Genomic DNA, 19,633 nt, shown 5'->3' with positions numbered 1-19,633 from the left:
AAAGACATATACGGTGATTCCACTTCTATGTAACACTATTCAGAGTTAGTTGAACCCACAGACCCAGAAAGAAAATGGGGTTGCCAGGGGTCAAGGGGACAGCGAAACGGGTAGTGTAGTCTTTGGTGGGGACAGTTTCAGTCTGGGAAGATGAGAACATTCTGGAGATGGATGGCGGTGACAGGTGCACAACACCGTGAATGTACATAACAACACACGACATACAACAGTTAAGATGCCACATTGCTCCTTATGTGATTTTACCACCATTTTTAAAAATTTATAAACTGCTACCGCCTTTTAAAAAGCCATCAGCCCCGGTAAAAGGGGATGGGACCCTCGGAGACATTGTCCAGCTGTGCTCCACAGACCAGTGTGAAAACCAGAGCATTTAGTAGAAGTGAGGAAAATGAACACCTGCTCAGGACACGGGGCTTTAAGGAGGCACAAGCGCCGGGTGAGCCCATTTAGAATCACAGCCATGCCCCCAGGCACAAAACCCATCTTCGCGAACAACGTACCTCCGCCTCCTCCGCCAGCTTCTTCTCTTCGTCCACCTCCTCCATCTTTGCTGAATCTTCGCTTTGGAGCTTTCTCCTCTTCTGCCTGGGAGCCATGAAGCCTTGGAGAAACTTCTTTATGACGCTGGCTTGTAGGGCAATCACACACTCACCAAAATCCTTCAGTTTCTCTAACGAGATCACCTACAGGAAACGACAGAAACAACAGAATGAACGAAAGGCTGAGGTGACAGGAGACTCTCCCCTCCTCCCCACACCGGGACTCCGGTCACCTCTGCACTACTCTTGACGTGCATTGTGGGGGAAGTTAATCGTAAGGCTGTCCGGTGGCAACTCCCCACCAGTTTCAGCATAAGTTTATCCAAAAGCAACTTCACAGGGGGTTTTCCTAGGAGGTAAAGGTCTTTCACTGAAGCTAACCCCTCCCCACATGTGGTAATAAAATTCTGTATTTACTCAAAATAACGAATGCTGTCTGATAGGGGGAAAAAAGAAGGAAACCATCCTTGACTAAATTCAGATCAATCTGGGCCCCAAACGGGTCACACCACATGAATTTACCTTGGTCCTCTCAGTTCAGTGGGTGGTTTATAGGTTTAAAAGAAGCTGACTACTTCCATTTCCCCAACAATGAGACCCACGGGATGCTGAAACTCACTCTACTTAATTTAGGAAGTTAGGGAGCTCATTCATTCACTCAGCAACCGAGTGCTTACTACGTGCGAACGACAGACTCAGGGGAAAGAAAAACTGAGAAGGAAAATAAACATTTACTGACCCACTACATAGCTCACACACTGTAAGCCAGGTAATCCACTTTCCATACTCGGTGTCATCTAAGCCTCGCATCTATTTTATGCATAAGGACAGAAGCTAAATCACTTTGATCCAAGTCACACTCTTGAATGAACGTTACCTTCTCAGACATGCAAAACATGTCAATTAAAAAAATACCATTTTGTAACTACAAAGAGAAACAAAAAATGATGATAACCCAATGTTAGCAGGGTGTGTGAGCCTGGGTTCGGCACAAAGTAGGCAAATGGTAAATATCTGCTAAATAAACAAAAAAGTAGGGGACCTGGGTGGCTCAGTTGGTTAAGTGACTACCTTTGGCTCAGATCATGATCCTGGAGTCCCAGGATCGAGTCGCCCATCAGGCTCCCTACTCAGAGGGGAGTCTGCTTCTCCCTCTGACACTCCCCCTTCTCATGCGCTCTCTCTCTCTCAAACAAAATCTTTAAATAAATGAATAAACAACAAAAAAAAGTTAAGTATTATATTTAAAACTGGCAAAAATACTTAGTGTTGAATAATTCCTTAAAAGATCATTAGAACAGGAACACCTGGGTGGCTCAGTGGGTTAAGCAGCTGCCTTCAGCTCAGGTCATGATCCCAGGATGCTGGGCTCGAGTCCTGTATGGGGCTCCCTGATCAGCAGAGAGCCTGCTTTTCCCTATGCCTGCTCTGCCTGCTGCTACCCCTGCTAGTGCTCTCTCTCTCTGACAAATAAATACAACCTTTAAAAAAATAAAGTAAAAAATCATTAGAACAATACAGATATTTATATCCTTTTTCTTACAAAATGTACCATGAATTCATAACCAGACTAGTTTAAAAAAAAAAAAAAAAAGAGTGAGGGTGCCTGGCTGGCTCACTTTGTAGAGCCCATGACTCTAAATCTCAGGACTGTGAGATTAAGCCCCACAGTGGGTACTGAGGTTACTTTAAAAAAATAAATAAATAAAAATAAAGGAGAAAGAGGGCGCCTGGGTGGCTCAGTGAGATAGGCCGCTGCCTTCAGCTCAGGTCATGATCTCAGGGTCCTGGGATCGAGTCTCGCATCGGGTTCTCTGCTCGGCAGGGATCCTGCTTCCCTCTCTCTCTCTGCCTGCCTCTCCATCTACTTGTGATCTCTCTCTGTCAAATAAATAAATAAAATCTTTAAAAAAATTAAATAAAAAAATAAAGGAGAAAGAGAAAGCTACATACATAAAATGCATATATAATATGCTAATTCTAATAGCAAAGAAATAAAAATACAAAAGTCTTAACAGTAGAAGATTTATCCTATCAACTCCATGGGCTATTTTATGTACCCCAAAGTGATATAAAGATTGAAAAAAATGGAATGTACTTCTATAAATTGAGAAAAAAGATGCAACCGCTCAAAACATAGGACTAATACACATGGTGTAATGCATATGAGTGATCTGAAAAGACCCATAATTATTAGCGTCCTCCGAGTTACGTGGACTTTATTATTTAAAATTAGGGGCGCCTGGGTGGCTCAGTGGGTTGAGCCTCTGCCTTCGGCTCAGGTCAGATCCCAGGGTCCTGGGATAGAGCCCCACATCGGGCTCTCTGCTCAGTGGGGAGCCTGTCCCCACCCCCCCCGCCTGCCTCTCTGCCAACTTGTGATCTGTCAAATAAATAAAATCTTTTTAAAAAATAAAAAATAAAAATAAAAAAAATAAAATAAATCTTAGAGGCGCCTGGGTGGCTCAGCTGATGAAGGGTCTGACTTCAGATCAGGTCATAATCTCAGGGTCCTAGGATCAGCCCTGTGTTGGGCTCCCTGCTCAAGTGGGAAGTCTGCTTCTCCCCTCTCCCTTTCCCCTACTCCCCCGGCTCGTGCTCACTTGCTCTCAAATAGTCTTTTTAAAAAATAATAAAATCTTAAAAAAACAAAACCAGAAAAGCTCTTTTTGAATAAAGGATCCAAGCCACTTAGATTTTTCTGAATATCAAAGGAAAAGTATCAAATGTACATGGAGAATTTTTGGTTCCACAGGTCTTTTAAAACAAACCCACACATGATTTCCAGGGTCATACGGGGAAGTCAAGAACAATATCAGGGAATAATTCCAGCTGGAGTTTCCATGAGTTACAGATCTCCTAAGGGTGTTTGCTTATGTTCTTACCCGGGCTTCAAATTCCGATGTTTCTTCCACATAACCAAGTCCCCCCTTTTGTAACCTAGTTGCAACTTCAATGAGATCACTACGAAGAAAGTTTAAAAGCTCCTGGTTGCCATCACAGGATTTTAGACCCAAATTTGGCTTCCGGGCCAGATGAATAGAGTGAATTATGTCCTGGTACCTAGAAAAGTTGGGGAGCAAGAAGGGAAAATAAAGAAACTCTGAATGACAGGTCTCATTTCTAGAAGACTTACTCAGATCTTCATTTCTCCTTGGTGATCTCTTTAGTTTTGTGTTTCTTGTACAAATTTTCAAATTTGTCTTATTCTTGATTCATTTGAAAAACACGCTTCTTATTTTTGGTATTTGATAATCCCAGTACCTGAAGTGTCCTGCTTAACACCTAGCTCTCATTCATGGTTCCTGGTCTGTGTGTTTTTTTTTTTTTAACCTTTTCACCATGTATTTCTCGGGATTTTATCTGTGGAAATTCTTTTGAGGCCTGGTTTGAAGCTGGGCTCCTCCAGAGAGAATAACCATTTGCTCATGTCAGCTACAGGAAATGCTGCCAACATGAGACAACTTTAAATCACCTGCCAGAATGCCTCATAACATAGTAAAAATGTCAAAACGGCTGAAATTCTACACAAGGACCTCCAAGTTCACTCTCACATTAAAGACTGACCCGCTGAGTTCCCAGCCACACACTCTGGTGAGACCATAAGCTTCACTGTTGGTTTCTTACAACAAAATGCAAACTTGAGCTCAAGGTCATCTCAGCTGAAGTATACTAAGTTCCCATTTCATTCTTTTTTTTTTTTTTTTTTTTAAGATCTATTTATTTATTTGACAGAGAGAGAGAGAGACCGCAAGAGATGAAACACAAGCTGGGGGAGTGGGAGAGGGAGAAGCAGGCTCCCCACAGAGCGGGGAGCCCAATGAGGGACTCGATCTCAGGACCATGGGATCATGACCCAAACCGAAGGCAGATACTCAATGACTGAGCCACCCAGGCGCCCCTCCCATTTCGTTCTTTTTTTTTTTTTTTTTTCATTTGACAGAGAGAGATCACAAGTAGGCAGAGAGGCAGGCAGAGAGAGAGAGGAAGGGAAGCAGGCTCCCTGCTGAGCTGAGAGCCCGATGCAGGGCTCAATCCCAAGACCCTGGGATCATGACTTGAGCTGAAGGCAGAGGCTTTAACCCACTGAGCCACCCAGGCGCCCCTAAATAAGCATTTTTAATATTATTTTCCTCTGAATACAGCTTCATTGTGTCCCACTGGTTTTCTTGCAAAGGATTTACCTTGCTTTGCAGAATTCGCTTTATTTTCTTCTTTGACGTTATCTATGAATGTGTTTAACTGCCTGTCAGTTAAGATCTCTTTGGACATGTTTAAGGAATTTGTTTCTAATTTTATTGCAATCTGATCAGAGAACATATCCTGAAACTCTCTATTTTTAAAATCCGTTGAGACTGCTTTTGTGGCTAAGTATATGGTTAATTTTTATAAATGTTCAATGGATAGAAAAAACTTTACTTCTCTGTTTCCAACTGGCTTGGTATCATTTTGTTTTTAAATTCCTTTTTTACTGAGGGGCACTGGGGTGGCTCAGCTGGTTAAGCGTCTGCTTTCAGCTCAGTTCGCGATCCTGGAGTCATGGGCCTAAGCCCCCAACATCGGGCTCCCTGCTCAGAGGAGAGTCAGCTTCTCCTTCTCTCTCTGCCCATCACCCTGCTCACGTCTGCTTTTTTCTTTCTCCTTACCCAGCTTGTAGTCTCTCTCAAATAAATAAAATCTTAAAAAAAATAAACTCCTTTTTTTATTGAAATGAGTAACTGAGTGCACACCCTGTAATTTACATCCTTCATCACTTACTTTCTTGTAAAGAGCATATATAACTGTTTTATAAATGTGAACTTCAAATGGTCTATGATACAGTATCCTATCCCCTTGGCTACCCAAAGGAAATACAAATAAGCACCAGCAAGAGAAGAGATAAATAAAGTAGAATCACAAAGATTATACAAATTCCCAGAACAGTATATAGAAAGGAAAATGACAGAACTCGGTTATAAAAATCATGGATGAAACCTGAAATCACCAGTATTTTGCATATTAACTATACTTCAATTAAACACAAAACAAAACAGTATGAAACATGGATGGCTCTATAGTAAAATAATGCTAAGGAAGGAACATTAATTCTCCAAGATTATGTATGCTTGACAGCCTCTATAAAGTTCAAACCCAGAAAAGCAAGATATGTGTTTGGGGTTTTTTTTAATGCTCAACAAAACCAAACAAAGTGTAAGTTTTGTTTTTAACCCTGACAATCAAATATGTTAACAAACAGAAGGCACATCATAGAACCACACTATTTTGTCACTGATATACTGACATTTTCCCTTGTCTTTCTTAATTTACCTGTTCATCTCAATAAGACACCATGATTCTGAATACAATTTTAATTAATTTATGCATTAAGCAGTGGACTAGTATCATGTACCCATCCATTATCATTCACAAAAGTCTAGAAAACTTGCAACTGTAGACTAAATGATACATTACTTCTTCCTTCAATCAAACCCAAATTCAACTATGAAAGCATGCAGTCAGATACTAAAGGTGGCCTTAAACCAAAACCTTGCCCTGGCTTTGACTGGAGCAATGCCTAGAACAGGAAGGACACCAGCAAATCTAGATGTAGATAGTATTTGTTTGGAGCTTTCTAAAAATACAATTCAGTCTTAAACTCACCACTTTAAAGCATACATTTGCAGTGGTTTTAAATGTTGTGGAACCATCAAAACTACCTAATTCCAAAACTTTCATCACCCCAGAAGAAACCCCATACCTCAATCCCAATTCTCCCCTTCCCCCAGCCCATGGAAACCACAAGTCTACTTTCTTTCTGTCCCTGTGGATGTGCCTACTCTGAAAGTCTTACATAAATGGAATCCTACTGGGGACACCTGGGTGGCTCAGTTGGTTGAGTGTCTGCCTTCGGCTCAGGTCACGATCCCAGAGTCCTGGGCTGGAGCCCTGCGTTGGGCTCCCTGCGCAGTGGGGAGCCTGTTTCTCCCTCAGTCCTTGTGCCTCCCCCGCAACTCATGCTCTCTCTCTCTCTGCAATCTCTCTCTCAAATAAATAATAAAAATAAATAAACAGAACCATACGATATGGGCCTTTGTCTAGCTTCTTTGATTCAGTCCGGTTTTTCGTTTCAGCCCTGTTACAGCTATAGCACGTGTCGGTACTTGGTTCCGTGTCGTGGCTGAATTTATGGATGTGCCACGTTTTGTTTATCCGTCAGCTGACGGACATTCAGGGAGTTTTCATTTTCTGGCTGTTTCCAATACTGACAATACTTCTGAATGCCAACTGCCGTGGAACGGCCCTTGTAAGGCTGCCTAACTCTAATGAGGGTCTAGCTCAGTGCATGACACACAGGCATCACTGAACAATCCTGCTGCACTGTATCTACGTGGCTTAAAAATATGCTTTTCCACGAAATAAGTCAATCGGAGAAAGACAACTATCGTAAGATCTCTCTGATATGAGGAAGATGCAAGGTGTAGGGTTTGGGGGGTAGGAAAAGAATAAATGAAACAAGATGAGATCAGGAGGGAGACAAACCATAAGAGACTCTTAATGTCACAAAACAAACTGAGAGTGGCCCGGGAAAGGGGGGTAAGGATAGGGTGGTGGGGTTATGGACACTGGGGAGGGTATGTGCTATGCTGTGAGTGCTGTGAAGTGTGTAAACCTGGCGATTCACAGACCTGTACCCCTGGGGCTAATAATACATTATATGTTTATTTAAAAATTAAAATAAACAAATAATTAATTGATTAAAATTTTAAAAAAATACATTTAAAAATATGCTTTTCCAAATAAGCATGAGTCAAGAAACTCCCAAGCAATAAGAACATAAAAGGGTTACAGATACTTTTTTAAAATTTAAATTTACTGCTTTTACGGATAAACAAATAAGCCCTAAGACATTTATAATACATCTGTTGAAGAGAAGCCGTGAAGAGCAAGATGAAAATCCTTACCTCTTCTCGAGTCTCTCTTTAAGTTGACTTTCTCTTATTCCCTGAGGGTGAAGGCAATTTAGCAACTCATCCAGTTCCTTCTGACTATCACATAAAAACCTAAAAGGAGCAACACAGAATCAGTAACTCTGAAAAATAATTAAATACTAAGAACGGGTCTAAGATTGTTGGTGGAAGTTGGGAGAACAGAATTCCAATCTTGCTCACAAGCAGAACAGATAATTTATTATTTTAATGAGACCTAACGCTAACTTTGTCCTAGGATACCAGAGCCAACGTTTCCTACTAAAATACGAGACAGGGCGCCTGGGTGGCTCAGTGGGTTAAAGCCTCTGCCCTCGGCTTGGGTCATGATCTCGGGGTCCTGGGATCGAGCCCCGCATCAGGTCTCTGCTCAGCGGGGAGCCTGCTTCCCTTCCTCTCTCCCTGCCTGCCTCTCTGCCTACTTGTGATCTCTGTCAGTCAAATAAATAAATAAAATCTTTAAAAAAATAATAAAATAAAATACGAGACAAATTTTATAAAGTCAACTGACACACTTGTCCATATACCTGAGAAGAGTAAACCTACATCTAAAAATTAAAGATAGAAGGTCATTAAACCAAAAGGAATCATAGGCAAAACAGTTAATGCAATCACAAAATAAAAGGGACCCTCTCAAAACCTGTTTCCCTGCCTAAAAGAATATGGACATAAAAGCAAATCAATGGCTATGTATACAATTTATATTCTTCAATTAATAAAGATGAAAATCCTGGGGCGCCTGGGTGGCTCAGTGGGTTAATCCTCTGCCTTTGGCTCAGGTCATGATCTCAGGGTCCTGGGATCGAGCCCCACATGAGGTTCTCTGCTCAGGAGGGAGCCTGCTTCCTCCTCTCTGTCTCTGCCTGCCTCTCTGCCTACTTGTGATCTCTATCTGCCAAATAAATAAACAAAATCTTTTAAAAAATAATAAATAAAGATGAAAATCCTGTATCTACCCCAAGAACATAGACAAACTTATGTTATAACAGGGAAATAAAATTCCAAAGCTTAGAATATATTCTTATAAAAAAAAAAAAACCAACAAAACAAAACTCAAACCTGCTTTTAAAGCAGTAAGTTTACATATCTAAGAAATCAAAATCATACAAAATGATCTTAAAAGATGTAAAGACTGGTGTCACTAGATTAAACATTTTCTTAACATGAAAAAGGAAAAAGAAAGAGCAACCCAATGAATGCTCACGTTACCATAGATTCTGGCCTTGTTTGGGTATGGTGGTCTCTACAGCAACTTCTGTTGCTGGTCCAGGTTGTGCATTCACATTTGCATTTTTGCCTAGGTTTGCTTTCTTACCTAAAAAAAAATGTAAACATTAGGTTAATACAGTAAATACCCAATTCCACATTTTTTAAAAGATTTTATTTATAATTATTTGATAGAGAGAGAAGGAAAACAAGCAGGGGGAGTGGGAGAGGGAGAAGCAGGCTTCCCACTGAGGGGCAGAGCCTGATGTGGGGCTCCATCCCAGGACCCCGGGATCAGGACCTGAGCCAAAGGCAGACGCTTATCAACGGAGCCACCCAGGCGCCCCCCAATCCCGCATTTCAAACCTAAGCAGGACGCAGTGCCAATCCAACAACCAGTTACACAGATACTGCCTATCCAAGCCATCCAGTGTGCGACAGGCGCTGCCTCTCTTAAACAGCTTACACACAGCACCTTCTTTGAGATGCCTGCTGGCTACACAGCTGAACAGCTGCACAGTTCAAAGTTCAGAGTATCACAACTCAGAATCGAGCAGGATGACTGAATAACTTTCTATCAAAGCAAATAATCCATTTGCTCTTTGTACGTGAGGCTTAGCACAAAGGCACAAATGAAACACATAAACTACTATAGACTTACCCCTGGAGACTTCAAAAAGTCAAACACGATAAACTTTTTTCTAAGTCAGCTCCCACACAGTAGGACATGAATACAGATGGATCTTAAGCCAATCTCTGAGGCCTCACCTAACACTGTAACTGGTTCTGTCCCCTGCTCCCTCCCTCTCCCCTTTAACCCTCTGCACCTTCCCTGCACTACAAACACATCACCCTGTTAGTCTTCTGAGTCAAGTGATTTTGAAGACACCGGGCCCTGCCGGGATGAGAACACGAAGCAACAATGCCCACCAGGATGCGCCAGGAGTGCGGGCCCGGAACGCCCATCTTCTCCTGGGAGCTACAACTATGGAGACCTGATTTCTAAGGACACCCATTAAGCTTCTGGAAAACATCATAAAATCAGTGTCTCCTCCGGCTGGAAACTCTCCCCCAGGTCTAAAGGTCCTGACTGTACATTTACCACTCTCAAACATAACTGCCCTTATGTAAGTATTTATGAGCTCTACCAAAACTAGATTTTTCTAACAAAGTGCTGCAACGTAACACTTACTATTATTAACACAGTATAAAAAGGCCTTAACTGTGAAACTTTGGGCTACATATTAATTTCCTTATTTAACAATTTTGTGAGTTTTAAGTTTAGGATAGGAGCGTCTCTAAAATGAAGGAAAACTGCCTTTAAAAAGATTTCTGAAAGAAACTAACGATCTGGGGCGCCTGGGTGGCTCAGTGGGTTAGGCCTCTACCTTCGGCTCAGGTCATGATCTCAGGGTCCTGGGATCGAGCCCCACATCAGGCTCTCTGCACAGCAGGGAGCCTGCTTCCCCCTCTCTCTCTGCCTGCTTCTCTGCCTACTTGTGATCTCTCTCTCTCTCTCTCTGTTGAATAAATCAATAAAATCTTTAAAAAAAAAAAAAAAGAAACTAACGATCTAATACTTGAGAAGCAATCTTCATTAGGTCACAGAAAGCAGAGCTAGCAGGAAGCCTGCAGATCATTTAACCCAGTGGTTCTCCACAGGGAGCCAGGCTGCCTCCCAGTAGACACGTGGCAATGTCTGGAGACACATTTAATTGTGACTATTAGCACTTATTCCACTGAGGCCAGGGACGCTGCTAAATGTGTGACAACGCACAGGACCAGCCCCACCTATGAAGAATGACCTGAGGGTGTCTGCGTGGCTTAGTCACTTAAGCGTCCAATTCTTGATTTCGCTCAAGTTATGATCCCAGTATCATGGGACCGGGCCCTGCGTCGCATTCCCTCTCTCTCCCTCTACCCTGCCCCAACTCTTAAAACAAAAAAAAAAAAGATCTGACCCAAAATGTCAATAATGCTGAGGATGAGGGAAACTGATCTAACCTGACCACTTGGGTTTTCTTAATTAAAAAAAAATTTTTATTTTATTTTTTTTTAAGATTTTATTTATTTGACAGAGAGATAGAGACACAGGGAACACAAGCAGGGGGAGTGGGAGAGAGAAGCAGGCACCCTGCTGAGCATGCAGCCCCGATGCAGGGCTCAACCCCAGGACCTCAGGTTCATGACCTGAGCTGAAGGCAGACGCTTAAGGACTGAACCACCCAGGCAGCCCCCCTTTTTACTTCTTTCTTGAAACAGCATATGCAAATGTTACAATGTTACAAATGTTACACATAATCTATGTTCAATGTATATATGCGCCTCAAAAAAATACATATGCACATTTATAAAATTATACTTATTTATTTTACAAATCAAACACACCCATGTAATCAGAACCCAGGCCAAGAAAAAGAACATCAGTGCCCCTTTATGACTCTTTCTCAGTCACTTATTTTTAGTTATTTGCTGTGTTCCCCCCTCACTAGAACTTTAATTAAATGACATTTAGGACCGTATCTGTCTTGTTTGCTTTCTGGTACCACAAAACATGAAAAACTGGTTGGCACAGATGAGATGCTCCGTACATACTGAATAAATAAATTATGAAGTTGTCTTCTTAGCCCTTTGCCTCAATTCCAGCCATTAAGGTACCTACAGAGAGACTTCCAAGGAAGAGAGATTGGAGACTACTTGTATAAAATCTAATACCCAGGGGTGCGTGGGTGGCTCAGTCATTAAACGCCTGCCTTTGGCTCAAGGTCATGATCCTAGGGTCCTGGGATCGAGCCCCATATCGGGCTCCCTGCTCAGCGGGAAGCCTGCTTCTCTCTCTCCCACTCCCCCTGCTTGTATTCCCTCTCTTGCTCTCTCTGTGTCAAACAAATAAATAAAATCTTTAAAAAAAAATCTAATACCCTAATAACCTAATGTTCAAGCTCGTTATCTTTCCACACTACACCTGGAACAAAGCTCATAACCAAATGTTAGTTTCCTTCCTTCTTCAATGCATTTCATATCTTCCCACCCCACTCAAATACATCTACCTAAGGAGAAAATAAACTTTGCAAAAAGAAAAAGTGACCAAGGAAAGACAGTCCTTACTAATGAGTCTACTCGAGCAGGGTATAAGAACTGATAGATACACATACTCCGGGGACAGTAATCTTCATCAGCAGGGTCCGCACGATCTTTGCGGTGACTGAATCGATAGTCGATGCTGTCATGCACCCAGCCTTTTTCAATGAACAATCCCGGAACTTCATCTGAGAAGAGCCAGTACCTATAAATCACAACCATATGTTAATAAAATAATGACAGATCACGAGCATGGGATGACTTTACTGTTGGGGGAGATGATTACAGAGTATCACTGAACGTTCAGACCCATACAACTGATAAAGTAAGGCACAGAATACCAACATTTTTGAAATATGAGGTTCGCTTCGTATCTATAATTTTTATAACTTCTAGTATTTTCTACTTCAGGTTCCACACAATACACACATGTAAAATGTATTACCATTTCCAATGACCTCTGTTTGGGTTACGTTTCACCCATCATAATAATTTAGGTTTCCTATTTGTGGTATCTTCAAAAACAGGGTTGTGTCTTTTTTTTTTTTTTTTTTTTTTTTTTTGGACACAGAGGGAGAGAGAGAGATCACAAGTAGTCAGAGAGGCAGGCAGAGAGAGAGGGGGAAGCAGGCTCTCCGCCGAGCAGAGAGCCCGATTCAGGACTCGATCCCAGGACCCTGAGATCATGACCTGGGCTGAAGGCAGAGGCTTAAACCCACTGAGCCACCCAGGCACCCCTTCTCTTTTTTTTTTTTTTTTTAAAGAATAGCTTTGTGTCTGGGACACCTGGGTGGCTCAGTGGGTTAAGCCTCTGCCTTCGGCTCAGGTCATCTCAGGGTCCTGGGATCGAGCTCCTCATCGGGCTCCCTGCTCGTTGGGGAGCCTGCTTCCCCCTCCCCTTGCCTGCCTCTCTGCCTACTTGTGATCTCTGTCAAATAAATAAATAAAATCTTAAAAAAAAAAAAAAAAAAAAAAAGAACAGGTTGGTGTCTTATTTAACTGTGTAACTCCAGCATGTGGCATAGAAAACATTCAATAAATGTGTGATAAGCGAGGGTTTCCAAAATCCATAAAAGGAATAGCTTATTTATTCTAAAACTTTAGCGTTTCAAAACTAGGAACAATATAATAACCCTAAAAGGTGACAAAAATTAAGTCTAATAAGTTACCTGTTATGGTTTCGATCTGTACCAATAGGAGTCCTACGCATGACTAGCTTTGCCTTGGCAATTCCCTCCTGGAAAGCCTTCTCAGCAGCTGCCTTGTGCCTTCGTATTCGTTCTTCTTCAGCTTCGCGTTCTAGTTTCACTGATAAAGATCAAAAGAATTAACTAGACTTTATTTCATAATAAGTTCTATTAGAAGTTTTTAAATGGAATTAATTGATCCTCAAAATGACCAGAATGAATAAAACCAGAACAGCCATTTCAAAATAAAACCTATTTCAGTCCTGAGGAATGTGACCGTAATTAAGCTTAGTAGCCTTGGTGGCAAGAAAAAAGACCAGAGGGAGAGCAAAGGCAGGCAAGCACTTGTGCATAAAAGCAATCACTACGTACTGAATACTATCTGGGGAGTTATTCAGCAAGTCACTACTGTTAATGATGAAAAAAAGTGTGGGGGTGCCTGGGTGGCTCAGGTTAAGCACCCGACTCTTGGTTTCAGTTCAGGTCGTAGAATCAAGCCCTGCACCAACTCTCTCTGCTTGAGATTCTCTCTCTCCCGTCCTTGCCCATGCTTGTGCAATCTAAAATAAATAAAATCTCAAAAAGAAAATTTTATTAATTTATTTCTGATCATTCATTATATGGGTTTATTTCATCCAGACAGAAATTTCTCTCAACAAGAATAGCCCAGTAATCTTGCCTTTTAAATTTTTCTATAACTGTAAAAAATTCTGAAACCCAGCACTACTATTTACAACACCAGAATGTGTAATACTGATACTCTACTGATGAGAGAACATCTACATTAATTATGCTGAGAATCTGGAAAATACATCAGTCTAAAGAGGCTACTTTAAAAAATTAAGACACATCTCATTTATTCAAAACCGACATGATACTCACTTCCTTTAACAAAGTTTGCTCTCCTGAATGGAACAAAATGTTCTCAACAGTGCTTACAGCAGAAGTCAGTACAAAGCTAAACAATACAAACAGTAATGGCCAAATCACAATCAAGGAAAAGTTCTTTCTCTTAGGGCCACAAACAAAAAGCCACCTTGGGCAAGTCATCAAAAGACCAAGCTGGGTTCCAGAGGTTACAGCACTGAACTAGATACAAATGAAGTGAACTGACCCTTGGCAAAATATTAACTTTCTTTGTCCCTTATTTCTCTGTATCAATTTAAGAGTATCACATGACCTTTCCTTTGTCCTGTGTTAAAACACACACAGGAACACTTCAGAAACTCAAGGAGAAGTCATTACATTTCAGGTAACATACAGCGGCAGTGTTACATATATACAAAGTTGATCTACATGCTATTTTACTTGGAATGCAATATATGGTCCTTAAAACTGAAACGTATGTATATACAGATGCACAGTGTACCTGTATCCATGTGAAGACATTTCAGTGGACTTAGGTAGTATAAACTAGAATCGGTTTTAAAAGAAATTATTATATATTCAGAAAGTGCTACTAAAGTTATTTCTAGGTATCTAGGATCCAACTTTGACAAATAAATGGTTTTTACCATCTTCACTTTATAAGCTGGAATCACTGATACGGTTGGAAACTACAGCACCGAATAAAATAGTTTAAAGAGGGGTGCCTAGGTGGCTCAGTGGGTTAAAGCCTCTGCCTTCAGCTCAGGTCATGATCCCAGGGTCCTGGGATCGAGCCCCGCATCAGGCTCTCTGCTCAGCAGGGAGCGTGCTTCCTCCTCTCTCTCTCTCTGCCTGCCTCTCTGCCTACTTGTGATCTCTGTCAAATAAATAAATAAAATCTTTAAAAAAAAATAAAATAAAATAGTTTAAAGACCAAAAACCCCAATAAGGGCGCCTGGGTGGCTCAGGTTAAGCCTCTGCCTTCAGCTCAGGTCATGATCTCAGGGTCCTGGGACTGAGCCCCACATCGGGCTCTCTGCTCATCGGGGAGTCTGCTTCCTCCTCTCTCTCTGCCTGCCTTTCTGCCTACCTGTGATCCCTGTCTGTCAAATAAATAAATAAATAAATAAATAAATCTTTTTTTTTTTTTTTTAAGATTTTATTTATTTATTTGACAGACAGAAATCATAAGTAGGCAGAGAAGCAGGCAGAGAGAGAGGGGGAAGCAGACTCCCCGCTGAGCAGAGAGCCCGATGCGGGGCTTGATCCCAGGACCCCGGGATCATGACCTGAGCCGAAGGCAGAGGATTTAACCCACTGAGCCACCCAGGCGCCCCTAAATAAATAAATCTTGAAAAAAAAAAAAAAAAAGAATTTAGGTTTTGTTTTTGAGAAGATGAGTATGTTCTAAAATTGTTCTAAAGTTGCACATACCTGTGAATATATTAAAAAACAATGAGTTATATGTTATAAATAGACGAGTTGTATGGTATATGAACTATTTAATAAAGCGGTTTTAAAAATGTTCAGCTTTGGGGCACCTGGGTGGCACAGTCGGTCGAACATCCAACTCTTGGTTTCGTCTCAGGTCGTGATCTCAGGGTCATGAGACCAAGCCCCACAACGGGCTCTGCACTCAGCACAGAGTCTGTGTTTCTCTCTCCCTTTCCCTCTGCCCCACTGTCTACACTCTCTCTCTTTATCAAATAAATAAATCTTTAAAAAAAAAAATTCAGATCTAATGGTGCTATCAAAGCCCCAAATGTTTATAATCGTACATCGTAATAAGGGAAAGATCCGTATCTCAGTTGGCGACTGCACTGAGGGCTTCAAACACCTTGTCACTCAATTGTTAAAACAATCTTAACGGCACAGGAGGACACTGAGGCACAGAGAGTAACTTGCCCAAAAAACTACAACGTAGTCAGAGGCAGGGTTTGAAACCAGGCCAGCAATTCCCAAGCCCTGTAGTCTTTCCACGATGTCTACTTGTGACTTTGGTCCTTTACCAAATCCAGAGAAGATGCCACCGTCACATCAATCCAAGTCAAACCATCATTAGCTGCAGAAGGCCAGGCTGCACACTCCCACCAAGCATCACACACCCAGTGGGGTCTGGGCTGCCGCATACCAAGATAACTGAAGAGTTACGACAAACAGAGCCTCTACCGTCACCCTGGCAACTTCCTTCCTTCTACGGTCTTCTAAAGGGTCTCCCTTCTGCTCTCAACACAAGCCCTTACCTTTCATCTCTCTCTCCTGGATCTCACGCTCCTTCTTGGCCTGGATGGCGAGCAGCCGCCGGCTCTTCACAGCACTGATCATGTCTTCGGCTCCCAGGTCCACGTGGGGCTCAAACTTCACCACCTCTTTTTTCCTATCCGGTTTGCCTAGGCCGTTCTCCTCTTTCCCGTTTTCCTTGTTTCTGGCTTCCATTTCTTTCCTTTTCTGTTTCTCTGCTCTCTTCTTATCATTCTCTTCCTTCAGGACAGCGAGCCGCTCTTTCCACAGCTCTGCCGACATCTGCTGTCTGGTTTCCATGTGGTCCTGCACCGAGTACGTCATGAGGATGCGGTGGCAGAGAGCAGTCAAGATCTGCAGCTTCTCCTCTGACGTTAGTTCAAAAAACTCCGAGGTCTCCAGCTTCTCTAGGAACTCATCTTGTACCTCATTGTCCTCAAATGGCGCCGAATCCTTATTGTCATCTGCGTCGGAGCCCTCGCTTTCTTCCTGAACGTCAGATCTGCGCAGGCAGAGCCGCACCAGCTCTGAAACAGAATGGAGAGTCAGCGGGATCTCCGACAGCTTCATTCCCAGTTCACCATAGTCTTCTGCTATTTCGTCCTGTAATAAGGTCTGTAAGAGGATGACCAACACCCTGTTGAGGTATAAAAAGCCGCCTTTTTCTGCACTCAAGGCCTCCATGAGGGACACAGCAGTAATGGGGTACTGAGCATCTGGTAAGAGCAGCCCGGAGTAACAGCTCAAGAACTCCACCACCATGGCCACATCCCCAAAGAGCGTGTTGGGCAGCCCTTCAGGGGTATCCACCAGTCTAAATGCTGGAAGGCTTTTGCCAGATAACTCCTGGTCCTCGTACCTCTTCTGTTTTTCTAGCTTCTCAAGCATTTCCTTCTCTCTCCGCTCCTTGGCTTTCTCCTTCAACTTCTCTTTCAGCTCCTCTCGTTTCTTTTTCAAATATTCTTTCCGTTGCTCCTCAGACATCGAGGCCCACCGCTTTTTGTGCTCGAGAAGCTCAAAGCGTTTTTGAACAAGACTTCGCAGCTCTTCTGGGAGACGGGCTCTATCTTCGCTGGAGAGAAGGCGAGCTGTTTTGGAGATAACACAGGACAGGGCACTCTTCTTGTCCTCCCTGTCTTTGTTTTCTTTGTAGTAAGCAATAAGGTGTAGGGCAGCAGGAGGCAGATGTTTGTGGGGTTTACTAGAGGACCTGGCTGTACCCCCAGAGTTCCGTGGGGCACGTGTCATCTTCTGAGTGCCTTTGGCCATATCCAACAGAGTCATCTGCTTCATTTTGGTTTTAGGAGTCTTCAAGCCCTTTTTGGGAGACTTGGAATTACCTGTAGATTTCTGTCCATTAAGGATGCCTTTGCTTCTGCCCTTTGCTTTCAAAGGTTTATCGTTGTGCTTGCCCGACTTCCTGGCAGGAGGGCCCTTCTTGGGGATGTGAAAGTTACTATGGAGCTTGGCGGGCGACATCATCTTCATCACTTCTTCCAAATGTTCTTCTGGAGATCTGGAATTTTTGGAGTTCTTCACTTTGAGCGGCGAGCCATTCAGGGACTTCTTCAAGTGTACATGACACCATAACTTGGGATTTAGGGGTGAACTCAGAGAAGAGTTGTCTGTCTTGGATTTTTTTGAGGGCTTCCTGTCTGGGGATCCAGTATTCTTCCTCTTAGTAGAAGGGTTGAGAGTCATGTACTAGAATTTAAGAACAAGAGCAAAATTAATAAAAAAAAAAAAAAAAAAAAAAACTAATTTGAAGAAGCAACATTAAAGCATCATGTAGGCCCTCTTCCCCAGCTATCCAGGTAAAGCTACAGATTCATTTCTGCCCACAGACACTATGCCCCTGAAGAAACAAAGACATGAATGTTAGCTAATGTTTTGGCCACATCAATACAAAATTCTCTTAATACCCAGACTTAAAAATGTATACTGTAAAATTAGACCTTTCTGCTATGTAACTGGTTTTCTGTTAATATACAGTGCTAGCGATTCTTATACACTTTTATGAAATCTTTGCACCCTTTCCCCAGAAGAAACACACAAAAATTATGCATACAATTTCAGAGTGTGTCCGTGGATCCCAGACTGAGGATACCTGATCTAAATAATGGCAACATCTAAGAAGTTAATCAAGAATTACTCTGATTTGTAAGCCTTTAAACCTCTGTTCCAAGGAACAGTATATCCTTTTAAGTAAAAAGTATATGAAGTTTTTTTGTCCAAATGAAGAAGCATATTTTATTAAAAATACCACAACAAAAAAAATCACTGCTGACAAACAGGGAGCCCTCCTGCCCCTGGTTCCTCAAACTTCCCTTTCTCTCCCCACGCATCAAGAACTCATCCCCATGAATACGTTATTAACTCTAAGCCCTCTACACTCTCAATCTCATACTCTTCTCTTTCATCATCCCTCCCAGCTTTCAAATTCACTCCCTCTAGTAGCCCAACTATAATCCTTCAATCCCGCCAGGACCTTAAACCCATTACTTCAACCACACTTTCCCTACACTCACTTCCTTGTCCTTCCTACCCGCGTGAAACTCCAGTCCATTATTATAATCTGTCTTGCATAAACCTACGCTTCCCTGGTCTCTCCTGCTCTACTACACCGAGCTACCTTTGGCATGCACATGTTCAGCTTACCCATGACTGCAACAAAAGATACAAAGACAGTGTGTGGTCTCCCTTTAAATTCAGAAGCGGGTACCTCAAATGCATCTTAAATGCCACCCAGTGATGACATGGTATGTCCCTTTCTCCATTCACTTCCCTTTCCCCTGGACACACATCTTCTGTCCTCTTATGGAGAATTAGTTAACAGGCTAGAACCAGTCAACTTGTCATAATACCGTTGTTTCTGTTGAAGTGTGTGTTTTAAAAAAAACCCCAACTGCTGATTTTGGAACTTTCAAGAATGTAATTACCAAGAAAAAAAGCTGAACTGCACACTAAATTAAATACTGAAGCAATGAAAAGGTACAGCCAATTTCACAAAAATTCAAAGGAGTAGGATGGAAACTAGATAACCTCCAGAAGATGTGATTTCTGTTACCAAAAGCAACTAAGCACAGAAGGCACTTGGAGACTTGAACCTAACTCGAGGATTCTAAGTGGGAAGGATGAACATCAGAGAAACAACATGGAAGCAGCAGGTCAGCATGAGAGACACTGCAGGCAAGGAAGCAGCTACAGACTATGGAAGACAAAATCGTGAGACCCTTGAGAAAGATGAGGGAAGCAGCACAGCGACAGCGATCCCAGAGAGGACATGGAGGAACACCAACACTGTTGTCAGGCGTGACCAGACAGGCATGGCAAAATTTAGTAAGCTGTACTGCGATGTCAAGGAAGACCGCAACAGTACGGACATGACCACCAGACAAACTCACAGAACCCAGGCAGCACCAATAGGAGAGACCTGGTCTGTGAAGAATGAGCGGGCTACCCCTAACATCCTTCTCCTGGCCAAGTCTCCAACTTCAAAGGCCAATCTGCCTTTTAAGGACTAAGG

The 19,633-nt window shown here is 42.3% G+C and overlaps 1 protein-coding gene across 8 annotated transcripts in view; it reads right to left on the bottom strand.

Annotated features, from left to right (window-relative positions):
- The window catches only part of LOC111145522 (bromodomain adjacent to zinc finger domain 1B), a 68,687-nt gene that overhangs the window by 15,976 nt on the left and 33,078 nt on the right, over window positions 1-19,633 (bottom strand). For all 8 annotated transcript variants that reach the window (XM_022500416.1, XM_022500417.1, XM_022500418.1 and 5 more), the window contains 7 exons: window positions 16,110-17,811; window positions 12,982-13,120; window positions 11,887-12,017; window positions 8,735-8,840; window positions 7,502-7,600; window positions 3,446-3,623; window positions 522-704 (listed from right to left, as the gene is read on the bottom strand). In XM_022500416.1, coding sequence (XP_022356124.1) covers window positions 522-704; window positions 3,446-3,623; window positions 7,502-7,600; window positions 8,735-8,840; window positions 11,887-12,017; window positions 12,982-13,120; window positions 16,110-17,811 — 2,538 coding nt within the window. The remainder of the gene's footprint in view (window positions 1-521; window positions 705-3,445; window positions 3,624-7,501; window positions 7,601-8,734; window positions 8,841-11,886; window positions 12,018-12,981; window positions 13,121-16,109; window positions 17,812-19,633) is intronic.

This window comes from Enhydra lutris, unplaced genomic scaffold (assembly GCF_002288905.1).
Source record: "Enhydra lutris kenyoni isolate GAN:26980312 unplaced genomic scaffold, ASM228890v2 scaffoldscaffold13, whole genome shotgun sequence".
Classification (NCBI taxonomy): domain Eukaryota; kingdom Metazoa; phylum Chordata; class Mammalia; order Carnivora; family Mustelidae; genus Enhydra; species Enhydra lutris.
This window is presented reverse-complemented; position numbering and strand designations above follow the sequence as displayed.